At 57.9% G+C, this 12,158-nt stretch overlaps 1 protein-coding gene across 1 annotated transcript in view; it reads left to right on the top strand.

Moving 5' to 3' along the window:
* The window catches only part of LOC106112062 (collagen alpha-1(I) chain-like), a 90,625-nt gene extending 80,059 nt beyond the window's left edge, over window positions 1-10,566 (top strand). Inside the window, 26 exon segments of the mRNA XM_055793775.1 lie at window positions 40-147; window positions 602-655; window positions 968-1,075; window positions 1,409-1,462; window positions 1,589-1,642; window positions 1,896-1,949; window positions 2,374-2,427; window positions 3,180-3,287; window positions 3,493-3,546; window positions 3,710-3,763; window positions 4,056-4,109; window positions 4,594-4,647; window positions 4,848-4,901; window positions 5,210-5,263; window positions 5,982-6,035; window positions 7,129-7,182; window positions 7,262-7,315; window positions 7,482-7,535; window positions 7,658-7,675; window positions 7,848-7,901; window positions 8,097-8,159; window positions 8,461-8,626; window positions 8,930-9,036; window positions 9,271-9,351; window positions 9,620-9,808; window positions 10,208-10,566. Of these exon segments, the coding sequence (XP_055649750.1) occupies window positions 40-147; window positions 602-655; window positions 968-1,075; window positions 1,409-1,462; window positions 1,589-1,642; window positions 1,896-1,949; window positions 2,374-2,427; window positions 3,180-3,287; window positions 3,493-3,546; window positions 3,710-3,763; window positions 4,056-4,109; window positions 4,594-4,647; window positions 4,848-4,901; window positions 5,210-5,263; window positions 5,982-6,035; window positions 7,129-7,182; window positions 7,262-7,315; window positions 7,482-7,535; window positions 7,658-7,675; window positions 7,848-7,901; window positions 8,097-8,159; window positions 8,461-8,626; window positions 8,930-9,036; window positions 9,271-9,351; window positions 9,620-9,808; window positions 10,208-10,357 (1,962 nt within the window). The 3' untranslated portion in view covers window positions 10,358-10,566.
* Window positions 10,567-12,158: the final 1,592 nt, after the last annotated feature.

The following is a 12,158-nucleotide window of genomic DNA, read 5'->3' as shown; positions in this document are numbered from 1 at the left end:
ACAGCCAAGAGTAATCCTGGTTGTCTTAATCCTGTCCAGGGGGAGGCAGGAACCTGCGGAGCTCCGGGCATCAGAGGGGACCCCGGGGAGCCAGGGGATGATGGGCCAGAGGGGCTGCCGGGGAGCCCCGGGGAGCAAGGAAAGGAGGTACGTGTGCTGACTGACACCACCACGGTGGTCACTGCTGCCCACCAGCATCCTCTGCCAGGGAATGGGGACAGGATGGGGATCAGAAAGCTGTGCACCCGGTGCACTGGCTCCGGACAACTGCACGTGCTACAGCTTTGCCATGGATAGGCTGAGGTGTCCCCATGGAAGGAGGGAGCTGATGCTTTGGGTTCCCTGTGCTGGGCAAGGTGCTGCTTGGCTGTGCTCAGCATTTTGTCTTCACCCACTTTTAGGCCAGTGTGGGTCATAGCTGGCCGTGGCCTCCTGGTGCAGGCAAAGCCACACGGCCAGCTCTTACCCAGCACAAAAATCCTGGCCAGAGGAGGGTGGAGAAGCCCATGGAAGTCAGAGTCAGCTTTTAACCCACCCTGGGATGGTGCTGGGGAGCAGTTGCAGTTGCTGCATCTGATGCCGGTATTTCCCCTCTGGGCAGGGTGACACTGGTGATGCTGGAGACCCGGGTGAGCCAGGACCTCAGGGACAGAAGGTGAGGAGTGCCTGTAGCTCTTTCCCCTCCTTGCAGCACCCATGGAACACACCCATAACCTGCTCAGCATCTGCTGCTCCATTTGCCATGGTGGGGGCAGAAGCATGGCAGAGGTGTCCCCATGGCTGAGGACCACTGGAGATGCGGGGCTCAGACCTGGCATCGGCACCTCTGTTGAGCACCCTAGGGTGAACTTCTGTCTGCAGCACTCAGTGAGAGGGTGTGAAACACACCATCTCCATGAAGAAGCTCATTTAATTGGAATGCCTTTTCCTTCTTTGTGGTGACATGTCTGTCTGCATCCCTGAGCAGGGTGATGCTGGCCCCAGGGGGCTTCCTGGAGTGCCTGGCCTTGGAGCTGCCACGGGGGAGATTGGAGAAAAAGGCCATAAAGGAGAGAAAGGCCAAGAAGGTTTGCTGGCAAGTACAGAGAGGGGCTGCCTCAGCCCACCAGGCTCCCAGCATCCGTGCAGGCTGGTGGTTGGGGGCTGGGTGCCAAGGAGGGGGACCTCACCCCTGGCAGGAAACCTTGGGCTCCAGGAGCCACATAAAATACTAGGAATGGGTAAATGTCCATAATTAGGGAGTTTTTGTGTCTCATGGGCATGACTCCAAAATTGGGGTTTGTTGGCACAAAAGGACAGCTTGGATTTGCTGGACAGCCTCGGTTAACGTTGCCTCTGGCCAAACTCCAGCCTCCTGCCCCCCAGCCGGGCTGTGACCCTGCTGAACGTGTCTCCTTCTGTGTCCCAGGGCCAGGTTGGTGTCACTGGAGTTGCGGGACCTGCAGGAGCCAGAGGACGATTTGTAAGTCAGGTCACTTCCCTCCTCCCCTTTTGGCTGATCGCAGACCTGGCTGGGGAGGAGTGTGTGTGACTGGGAGAACTGGGCAGGGGTGAATCAATGGGGCTCCTTTGCTTGTGCCCTGAACAGGGTGGGACGGGTCTCCGAGGTCCTCCTGGGCTCGATGGTCCCGAGGGAGTGAAGGTATGACATGGTGATGGCTCCAGCCCTTTATCTGTGGGTGAAACACCCTTTTCTGGTCTTTTCCCAAGCTCTGCTTTCTGCTTCTGGCTGATGGGGGATGGGGTGGGGCTGGCTGTGGTGAAGGACCTGGGTCAGACTGGGGACCTGGGGGACCTGCCATGGAGCACTCCCTGTCTTTTTGCCTGAGATCCAAAGTCAACAAGGCAAGGAAGGGTTTTTTTTGCAGACAGAGCTGTTTCCCCTTCTTCCTCAGGGAGAGCCAGGGCCACGAGGCATGGATGGACCCACTGGTGCTCCAGGATTAGAGGTACTGAAGCCTGGGACCTTGTAGACCCAGGAGCTGCCAAAGGCTTCCCCAGTACTTCACCACTTCTAATACAAACCAAAACCAAAGGATTTACTTCCCCTTAACTGCCCAGGCCAGGGGGCTCAGGAGTGAGGAGGGGGTTTTAATGCCTCATACCTTGGCACTGACTCCCAGGAGGTACTTATATGCCCCCACCCCAAAAATCAGACCATTTCAGCCTGGCACCCAGGGGTGCCCTGTGGAAGACCCGTTCCTGTGATCAAATCGTGTTCACTCCCACGTGGTGCCCGGGTGCTGCCTGGGCATGTGCCTCGGCCAGCTGAACGTGGTACGAGGGAGAGGATGCTTAAAATACCTGCAGGGGGCCTGAGCGCAGAGCACGTGGTGGTGACGGGCTTATTCTAAATCCCCAACATCACCGCAGGGACTCCCTGGAGATGATGGAGTCAAGGGGGATGGTGGCAAGCCCGGTTTGGTGGTGAGTACCTGCCCTACCTCTGCAAAACTTCCCTGGGAAAAAGGTTTGGTGGCATCTTGTGATGGAGCAGCAGAGCCTGGGCTTGGGGCTGTGCCTCACCTTCACCCCGGGGGTGGCCACAAAGCAAGCTCTGGCAGCCCCGGTTCCAGGCAGTGTCTCCCAGGTCCTGCCGTGCAGTGGCTTCGTAACTGAGTCATTGTTTCCCTGGTTTCCCTAGAGCCAAACCTCCACAAAGGCGTTTAATACAGCTGTTAAAAACCGTGCAGAAGTGCCGCCAGCTGTTGCGCAATTAATGCTCGGCTGTTGGAGTCTGCCTGGGGCACTTGGTTTCCCCCTCTGCTGTCCCCGAGCAGATCTGTGGGTGTCCATAGGGTCAGGTGGCTCCAGGAGCCACCTGTGCTCAGGAGCACTCTGCCCTGAGATGCATTTTTATGGTCCTGGTCCTGACATGCACAGAGCCCCAGGTGTGTTACTGGTGCCCTGCACTCAGCAGCAGGATACATCCCATGTGCATCCCAGTTTTCCCGTGTTGCAGTGTCGCTTTACCCAGGCAAGACATGTCCTTAACTCAGGCAGTCACCTTTCCTGGGAGAGGTTGGGATGCAGAATAAACTCTGGGTGGATTTGCAAAGCAGACAGCAGGAGTTGTGGCTTGGTGTGGTTGAAGCCCCTCAGGGGGCAGCTGCTCAAGCCCTGCTCCAGGTGGGGCTGGGCTGGAGTGTAACCTGTGCCCCCCTCTGTGTGCACCCCAGGGCGCAGCAGGTGCCCGGGGGCCAGTGGGTGCCCCTGGGCTCCGGGGCTACACTGGGCACGAAGGAGCCAGAGGAGCAGTGGGAGCCAAGGGAGAGCCAGGCCAGCAGGTAACTCTGCCATGGGGATGGGCAGGGGATGTCCCCACAGGGTGGTCTTCCCTGGCACAACACCAGCAGTCCCTGCGGGGAGCAACCCCAGCCCAGACGCTGGGGCGAGGCAGCTGGCTTTGTACGCGCCCTCCTGCCTTCCTCCAAATAACCTGGCGCTGATGCCAGCCTCATCTGTTGGTCTTTTGTCCCCTCATGAACTCAGGGTCCTCTCGGGCCACCAGGTGAAGCTGGAGCCCCAGGGCTGAGTGGCACCGAGGTGAGTGGGCTCCTCTGCTACCCTGCTTCTCTGCCTCTGGTTTTTCTGTCTCTGCCACTCTAACAGCCTTCCCAGGATTTGGGTGAATAACCCTGGAGCTTTTTCTTCGAGCTGGGTTGATTTTCATACTTTTTTTTTTTTTTTTTTTTCCCCCACTTCCTAGGGCCTGGCAGGTGTGAAAGGGAAGCCAGGCAAGCCAGGAAAACCAGGGCAAACGGTGAGGAATGGGGTGGAGCCATACTGGTTCTCCTGGCACAGATGGTAGGATGCTGGGATCTCCCAGCTGCGGTGAGATCCCACATGGGCAACATCTCCTGTTCCTACTGGAACGCCCTTGTTGCCCCACTCTGCCCAGCCTGCTCCAGAGAGGGGCAAAAGTCTCAAATGGAGACTTCAGCTTAGAGCATCCTCCTGCGCACGCTGTGGCAAGAGCAGGAAGGGAGACTGGGAGGAGACATCCCTGGCACAGCATCCTTACGGAGGGGTTTCCTTCTCCTTTGAGATTTTAGGGGTCTCCAGGACAAGCTGGTCCTAAAGGCTGGAAAGGTCGCAAAGGAGAAAAGGTACCTTTGAAATCGTCTTCTGTGGATGGCACCTGGGGGGGAGACCAGCCACCAGACATGGGGTGGCTGAGCCTGAGCTGGTCAACCCCACTGTGGTCTGTGGAGAGAAACCAGGGGGAATCGCCCTGGGGGGACCTGCTTCTCCCTGCTGTAAAGGCAGCTGTGCACCAGTGCCTGGCAAACACAGACCCCTTCGATGCCTTTGGGCTGTCTTGGCTGGTTTTTGGGTGAGGGGCTGGCAAGTCTCCCCAGTTCAGCCCCACAGGGCTGCCTCCATCCTGACTCGGGTGCCCTTGGAAACAGGGAACCTCCCCTTCAGTGGCCAGCTGCGCACTATGGCCTTGGTCTCCATCCCCAGGGTCCCACAGCACCTGCTGAGCTCCGTCCCCATCTCCACGCAGCAAGCAGCCCCTTTTCCCCAGTCCTGGTTCAGGCTGTGGCTGGCCTGCTGGTGACCCACGTCTCCTGTCTCTTCTTCCCCCAGGGTGATATGGGGCACGAAGGGGAAGAAGGGGTCCCTGGAGAAGCTGGCAGACGGGTAAACGGCGTTGTTGTCCCCATGGAGGTTGGCAGGAAGCATGGGGCTGATGCTTAGAACCCACAGAGATCTTGCAGAGCACCCCCAGTTTGCTGGGGGCTCAGCAACCCTGGGGGGGCAGCGAGGGGGATGTGGGGCAGCCAGCTTAGTGCCTTTAACATGCCTGAATTGCTCGTGAGTCTTTCATCTGTCATTCCCAGGGGAAGCGAGGCAAAGTTGGCCACCGACCCCCGAGAGGTCCCCAGGGACCCAAGGTAGGTTGGCTTTGCCCCACCGGGGCAAGGGCTGCTTTGGCACCCTGACAGCTCAGGGGTGCTCTCAAGACGGGGGGTGCTCCCAACTACCTGAGCCCCAGCTCAGAAAACAATAAGCCAATACAGGGGCACCGCATAGCTGGAGGGCTCTGTGTCCCCAGTCCCTTCCAGCTCAAGACAAGGGTCTTCCACACCCCCAGCCCCCATGGGCTGCTTTCCCTGCAAGAGGCATCAGGGCATCACTCCTGCCTCCCCTCGCCCTGCCCCTCTGGGCTCACCAGCCAGGATCTCTCGCTTTTGCATTTCAGGGCTACCCAGGTGACAAGGGGCTGGAAGGACCCCAGGGCCCCCAGGGACCCTATGTGAGTATTAGTTTGAAGGTTTTGGGGTGACAGCTGCTCACTGTTTGGCCCCCACAGGTACCACTGTGCAACCCAGCTCTGCAGACAACCAAAGCAGAGACCCATTTAAAATAAGTGATGTTTCTAGGTGTTTTAACCATCTGTCATTTAACCATCTCATTGTGCCTTCTCCTCCCAAATTAGCATCCCAACAATGTGCATGCAGTCAGGCAAATCACGTAATTTCCAATATGTTGTTCTAGAGGCCAAATACTTCCCTTCCAGTTAAGTGTCTGATGCTCGGCAGTGCTGAGCACTTGTGGAGGACTGTGCCCATGTGCCCAGCGAGCTGCCATGGCTGGAGGGACTGGCTGCACTGCAGCAGCCAGCATTCCCCCAAAAAAACTACTCAGATGTTTGGGGTTTTTTTAATTGCTGAGAATTGTTTTTTCTCATTTAAAATAAAAATCCTGACTTTGGAAACTTCACAGAAGAAAGGTGGCATGTTCGGCAACCAGCTAAGGGACCTGAACTGCACTATTTAATGGTCTTTGCTTGAGGGATCCTCCTGAAAGCAAAAATCAAAGATATGATGAGAAAATACCTCAAAGTTTGTAAAACTGCCTGAAATTCTCAGAATCCTGGAAGCCACCATTGTGGCAAGGTTCCCCTTTGCCAGGGAGCCGACGGGAGCAGCTCAGGCGCAGGGTGATGCGGTACTGCATCATTTCTCTCTTAGGGCATCCCAGGGCTGAAGGGCATGAAGGGAGACCCTGGACCGAAAGGACCCAAGGTAGGTGATATGTACTGGGCACTTGAGTCCCAGGCACGGGGACAGGGGGACTCTGGGCTGGGCTAGCATTTAATTTGCTGGATGCCATCACTTATTCCCCTCTTCTTGAACCCTGATCGCTGCAGCATCCTTCTTTGGGGGTTGACCATGTCCCCAGGTGCTGCGAGGTGGGACCGTGAGGCTTTCTCCAAAACCAGGTCCTGTTCCAGCCTCTCCATCCTCCTGGAGTTGCAAGCAGCAGCGTAGTCCTTTAATCCCCTGCTCTCAGTGTTGATGCTGATGCAGCACAAGCACATACCATCTCTGTGCCATTACTGATGAGCTGATGGATCCAACCTTGGCCTGAGAAGCAAAGCGTATCCTCACGGCCCCATCCATCAGCCATAAGGCTGTAAATAAGAGTGACAAGCAGTCCCTGGTGGCGGGTAGTTGCTCACAGCATTCAGGAAAATGAAACCTCAGCATTAAATTTATTGCGAGCTAAATGAGCAATAGCAGAAGCTAAAGTCCAGGGTGTTCAGCAAGGCCAGAGCCTGGGAGAGGAGGCTGTGGGCAGCTGCCCCGCTGTGGTTTCTTCCCCTGCTCCACCAGATTTCAGCACACAAGAAATTTTCTTTGTTTTCCCAAAGGGTTTTCTGGGAAGTTGCGAGGTTGTCTTGAATGATATTTTAGTCTGGGACAAAATGCTTTCAGTTTTTACCCGTCACAGCTGAGGAGGGGAGGCAGATGCGCTATCACACCTCCTCCTTCCCCAGCAATATGGCTACAGTTAATTCTACCAAACCAGAAGAATGGAGGGTTTTTTTCAGAAATTTTGCACCCAGCTGTAACTGGGGATTTCCCATTTCCAACTGTTTGCTGGAGGCCAGGAGATATTCGACCTTGGGAAACGTCCTCAGGCAGGTGTCTCCTGCCAGGGTCAGGCAGCAAGCAAAACCTCTGTTGCCTACGCAATGAAACACCACTGATGGGGTAACTAGAGTAGGGTTCCCGAAGCCCACCGTCCAGGGCAGAGCCCCCCACCTCGGCCTGGTGTCCCAGGGGGTTTCTACCCTCCTCTTTGCCACCAGAGCTCTCCCTCACTCTCTCCTAGGGCGAGAAGGGCAGTGTGGGCGAGCTGGGACAGCAAGGGGACGATGGCTTCAAGGTGTGTGAAGGGGTTTGCTCTTTTCCTCCCCCCTCTTGGTCCCTTGTCACCCTGTGTGACACCCTTCCATGTCTCCTAGGGCAAGCTGGGACCCCATGGCATCCCTGGGAGGCCAGGACCCAAGGGACAGCAGGTAAGGGCAGGGTGGAGGGGGGATGGCAGGAACCAAGGTGACTATTTGGGGTGAATTCCTCATTTTTCTGTGCAAAATCCACCTGGGGAAGGGGCTGAGCTGTAGAAGGACATAGGGCTGGGAGATGCCCCATGCAGTGTCCTGACCTCCTCCGGTGTCTTTGCAGGGTGACACTGGCCCCCCCGGCCCACGGGGACACCCTGGCATCCCTGGGACACCGGTGAGTCCCTCACCCTCTGGGCAGGTTTGGGGTTCACTCCTGGACCCACCCGCAGTTACGCTGTGATGGGGCTTCAATCCCGCCTGCCTCCGTCTTAGCTGGGACTTGTCCTTCTCTTCCAGGGCTTGTCTGGACCCAAAGTAAGTAGGGGGAAGCACCTGAGCTGGGCTCAGCCCTGCTGTGGGGCACCATCCCCCCCTGTCCTCTCCCCGGAGTGCAGGGTGGCCCTGTGGGGCACCCTGGGGTGCAGCTCAGCACAGCAGCATCTTGCCACCTTGCTTTTCTTCTCTCCTCCACCTTGACCTTTGGCAGGGGCCGAAAGGCTTCCCGGGGCTGCCGGGACCCAGGGGCACACCGGGCACACCGGTAAGCAGAGCCGCTAATGTCCCTCGTGCCAAAATTTGGGTCCCTTCTCCCTCGGGTTTGGCAGTGAGGTCCCACCATGCCATGCCATGCCGTGGGGATGGCCAGCTGCTGGCACTGTTGGAGGAGCTGCAAATGGGGGGGGGGGGGGGCTCGTGGGTAGCAGTCAGCATCACCAGCATTGTCATTGTCACCCAGGGTCTCGCTGGCCCCCCTGGTCCCAGAGGACCCACGCTGATGCTGTCCAGGGAGCAGCTGCGGGTGAGTGCATGGGGGCAAGGGCTTCCCATCCTGCTTTTGGTGGGTGTCGACTGGGGTGGGAAGGGGCTGACAGTGGTGCTGTCCCATCTCCCACTGCTTCTGAGGTCCTGTGTGCACAGGGGCCAAAGTCCTTGCAGAGAGAGCAAGCGGTTCTGGTTAATCTCTCTCCCACCAGGCTTGTCCTTGTGCCCTGCGTGTCCCATCCTCTCCCTGAGCACCCAATGATGCTCCTAGACAAAATAAGAGGTGGGGAGGGGGGAGCTAATGTCAGCTTGGTTATATCCCCCTCTTTTTCTTTCAGCACCTAATTTATCCCTCCAACCACCTGAATTACACTGCAGTCTGGACTCTGCTGGACACCTTGAGTCAGGAGCTGCAAGCTCTTGTCGAGCAACCCAACGGCACCAAAACCAACCCAGCGGCCACCTGCAAGGAGCTGCTGCTGGCTCACCCCAGCCTGCCCAACGGTACTGGGGTGCACACGGGGTCCCCCCACAATGGCCTCACATCAGGCCAGCCCTCCCTGCTGGCCAATGTGGGGGAACAGGCAGCTTCTGCAGTTAAGAGGGAATAAGGATTTGGGGGGATGAGCTCAGCTGCGTTTCATGAGCATCCCTGGAGAAACAGGATGGCAGCTAGGCTGCATCCCAGGAAGATGGAAGTTGCAGCCGGGAATGTGCTACAAGCTGGGGTGGGATGGCACGGTACAGCATGGCATCCTCCTTGTTCCAAAAACTGGGTGCCAGGACCTCCCCTCTGCCTCCCTCCAGGGCAATACTACATCGACCCCAACCAGGGCAGCCCCCAGGACGCACTGGTGGCCTTCTGCAACTTCACAGCAGGGGGTGAGACCTGCATAGCCCCCGTCCACAACCAGGTATGGGGTGGCTTTCATGGGGCAGCTTCAGCCCTGTGTTATCCCTCGGGGCAGGTGAGGACAGGGGTTGTCAGGGCTGGAGAGGGGACAAAGTGGCCGGTCCCTTGCTGTGGTGACCACTGCCATCCCAGGGAACTGTTGGAGCACTTTGGGGTGAGGATCCTGGTCACAAAGTTTGCAAGTCCCAGGGAACTGAAGCCTGGGACAGTGTGACATGGTCCCCACTCCCCACAGGTCCCTATCAAGGCTTGGCTGAGTGCCTACACCTCCAAGGACACCTTTGAGTGGTTCAGCGCCCTGCCCGGGGGCTTCCTGGTGAGTGCCTGGCCAGGACAGCCAAGGGGACACAATGCCCATCTCGTGGGATCAGGGGTCTTCCAGTGCCTGCCCTGCTGTGGTGGGAAGTGCCTGGGCACAAGGTCCCACTGGCTGTGCATGGTGGGATGTGACACCTCCTTCTGCAAGAAAATCCAAACGAGTGCTTTAGCAGACAGCTGAATCCTGCCTAGTTTGGAACTGGGGGAAGCACAGGTACCTCCAGGCAGCCCCCGCTACCCGGGTTTCTCTCTCGTTGCCCCTGCAGCTGGAGTACGAGGGGGCCAGCCCGGTGCAGCTCCGCTTCCTCCGCCTGCACAGCCACCTGGCCACCCAGAAGGTCTCATACTCCTGCAGACCCGCTCCCGAGCAGGGCCAGCCCCAGCCCGAGAAGGAAATCCGCTTCCTGGCCGACTCCCGGGAGCAGAGCTATGCAGCCAGCCTGCAGGGCTGTGTGGTAAGCCTGGCTGTGGCCAGACCCTTTTCTAGTCCCCCGACATTTGCAGAGCCCCTCGGCATGGTTGGCACCCTCGGGGTTTGGGATAAACCTGGTGGATGCAGCTTCACGTGGCGGGATGGGGATGGAGAGCATCCTCTCCCTGGGCCCAAGGAGCTGCCCTGGTCTTGGGAAGCAGGCTGGGATGTGGCAGGGCATGAATGGGACAGGGGGGAGGCCACCTCCCTGGACAAGCCACGAAGGGCTGGGGATGGAGACCTGGCCATGCCCACAGGGCTGTTGGGTGTATCGAGGAGCAACCGGAGCAGCAAAGGGGACAGCAGGTGCTCTGAGAGGGTCCTCCAGGCCCACCAGCCGAGGGTTTCTGTGCCACTCAGCTGCCCCTGGTGCTTGTTTCAGCTGGACAACGAGTCCTCCATCACCGACACCATCTTCCAGTTCACCACAGAGGAGCTCTCCCTGCTGCCCCTGCGGGACCTGGCCGTCTTTCACAATGGCGATGCCTCGCACCAGTTTGGTTTCACAGTTGGACCAGTTTGCTTCAGCTGAAACCGGTGACACCCAAACCGAGCCGGCCAGTTCGCTCCCCACCCAAGAACTGTCCTGCTGGGGACATGCGCGGAGGCTGGGGGTGGCATGGGGCTCCCACCCGCTCCCCAGAGCTGCTGCTCCTCTTTCTGAGATACGTGTTTGTAGCTGCATTATGCCACGGACTACACTTCCTTCTGGAGTAGAAGAATATTGTTTACAAAATTCATTTCTTTATAAATTATATATTATATATATATATGTATGAAAGAAGGTGCTAATTTAATGACTGATTGGGGGAGGCTTGTGTAATTATAACCACCAAGAACTAAGCTGTCTGCTGAAGAAAAAAACGCCAAAAAAAGTCCCGCTAGCTTGGGAGGAGGGAAAGGAAAGGGGGTTTTCTTTGCCTCGGTCAAGTGCACAAATGCTCGGAGGCTCATCCCCCCAGGACCAGGCTGAGGAGCAGCCTGGAGAGCCCCAGCAGGCAGGTCCCTGCTGCGCTACCTGCTCTCTGCCGGGCAAAGCGACCGCAGGCTGCTGCAAGCAGCAGGGATTGAGAAGGGCTGGAGAATGCAAAACCTGCCCAAGTTCTGGCTCTGTTGTGGGTCTGCAACTCAGGTGGGGGTCAGTGGGCTTTTGGTGGGGTAGACCCGGGTGCTACAGCAGGACTGTGCTGCAAGGCAGCATTGCTCTGCTCGTGCAGGGGCAGGAACTGAAGCCCGTGCTGCAGTACTGATACTCACTGCTCTATTTCTGTTGTTCCCACCAGTGTTTCCCTTGCCTCTAACCCTCCTGCTATTGCTGGGCTGCTTGGCCCTAGGTGGGTACAGGTGACTCCCAAGGGCAGAGGGCTTCCGTGTGGCACCTGAGCCATAGCTGTATTCCAGCACCCCCATTTCGCTGGTGCACAGCCCCAGACCCCCGAGATCTCAGCTGGTTTTGTGCTGCACCGCTGGTTTTCTCAGCACCCTTCACTGCAGAGTCTAACGCGGAGCTTGCCTACCTTGCCCTTGCAGCATGTGTGCCCAGGTGAGTTGAGCACCAGTGCCGGTGGAGCAGCGCAGCACCCAGACCCTACCCTGCCCTGGGGGTCAAGGAGAGCAGCAGGTGAAGCTTTTGGGGGGGGCACAGTACTTAGGGAGCAGCTTAAGCAATGCCGAATTGTGTGTGCAAGCTGTACCGCTCTTTGCTAGCTCAGTCCCTGGTGTAGCATCTTTTTGTGGGTTGCAGTAGCCATCCCCACTGTGCCCAGGTACGTCACCAGCCGTACTCGCCAAGGGGGACAGGGGGCAGTGACCGAGTGCCTTGAAAAGGGTTTTTCCACTCTGGCATTTCATTTCTGTTTGCTGCAATACACTGCTTGTCATGTGGGGTACCCCTCTGTAAAACCGCTCCCAGCTCTGCCCTGCAAGGGCATGATGCCAGTCCTGGACCCACCGGCCTTTCCTCCCCCTGCAGCTGCCACCACCCTGTGGGAACCCCCCGGCGACATCCCCTCACCTGCAGCCCACCATGGGGACATGCGGGTGCATTGTCACCCCGGTGGTCCCTGCCATGCAGCCACCTCCCTTCCTGGCAGGGAGGTGAAAGGGGAAGCGGAGCTGCTCGTGGCCGGGCTGGCTGGGGAGCAGGGGGCAGGCAGGGGCTCGGGCAGCACCCATGGGTGCTGGGTGCTGAGGAGAGACACCCTATGCAGCAGATTGCAAAGGGAAAATTAAATCCCAACTCAAGGCACATGTTGGATCCAGGGGACATAAGCAGAGCAGACTCTCAAGTGACAGCAAACCAACATTTTTTTCAGGGCAGAATGTTTTTTGTT

Source organism: Falco peregrinus, chromosome 1 (assembly GCF_023634155.1).
Source record: "Falco peregrinus isolate bFalPer1 chromosome 1, bFalPer1.pri, whole genome shotgun sequence".
NCBI lineage: Eukaryota > Metazoa > Chordata > Aves > Falconiformes > Falconidae > Falco > Falco peregrinus.
Note: the sequence above shows the minus strand (reverse complement) of the source record. Positions and strands in the feature narration are given on the sequence as shown.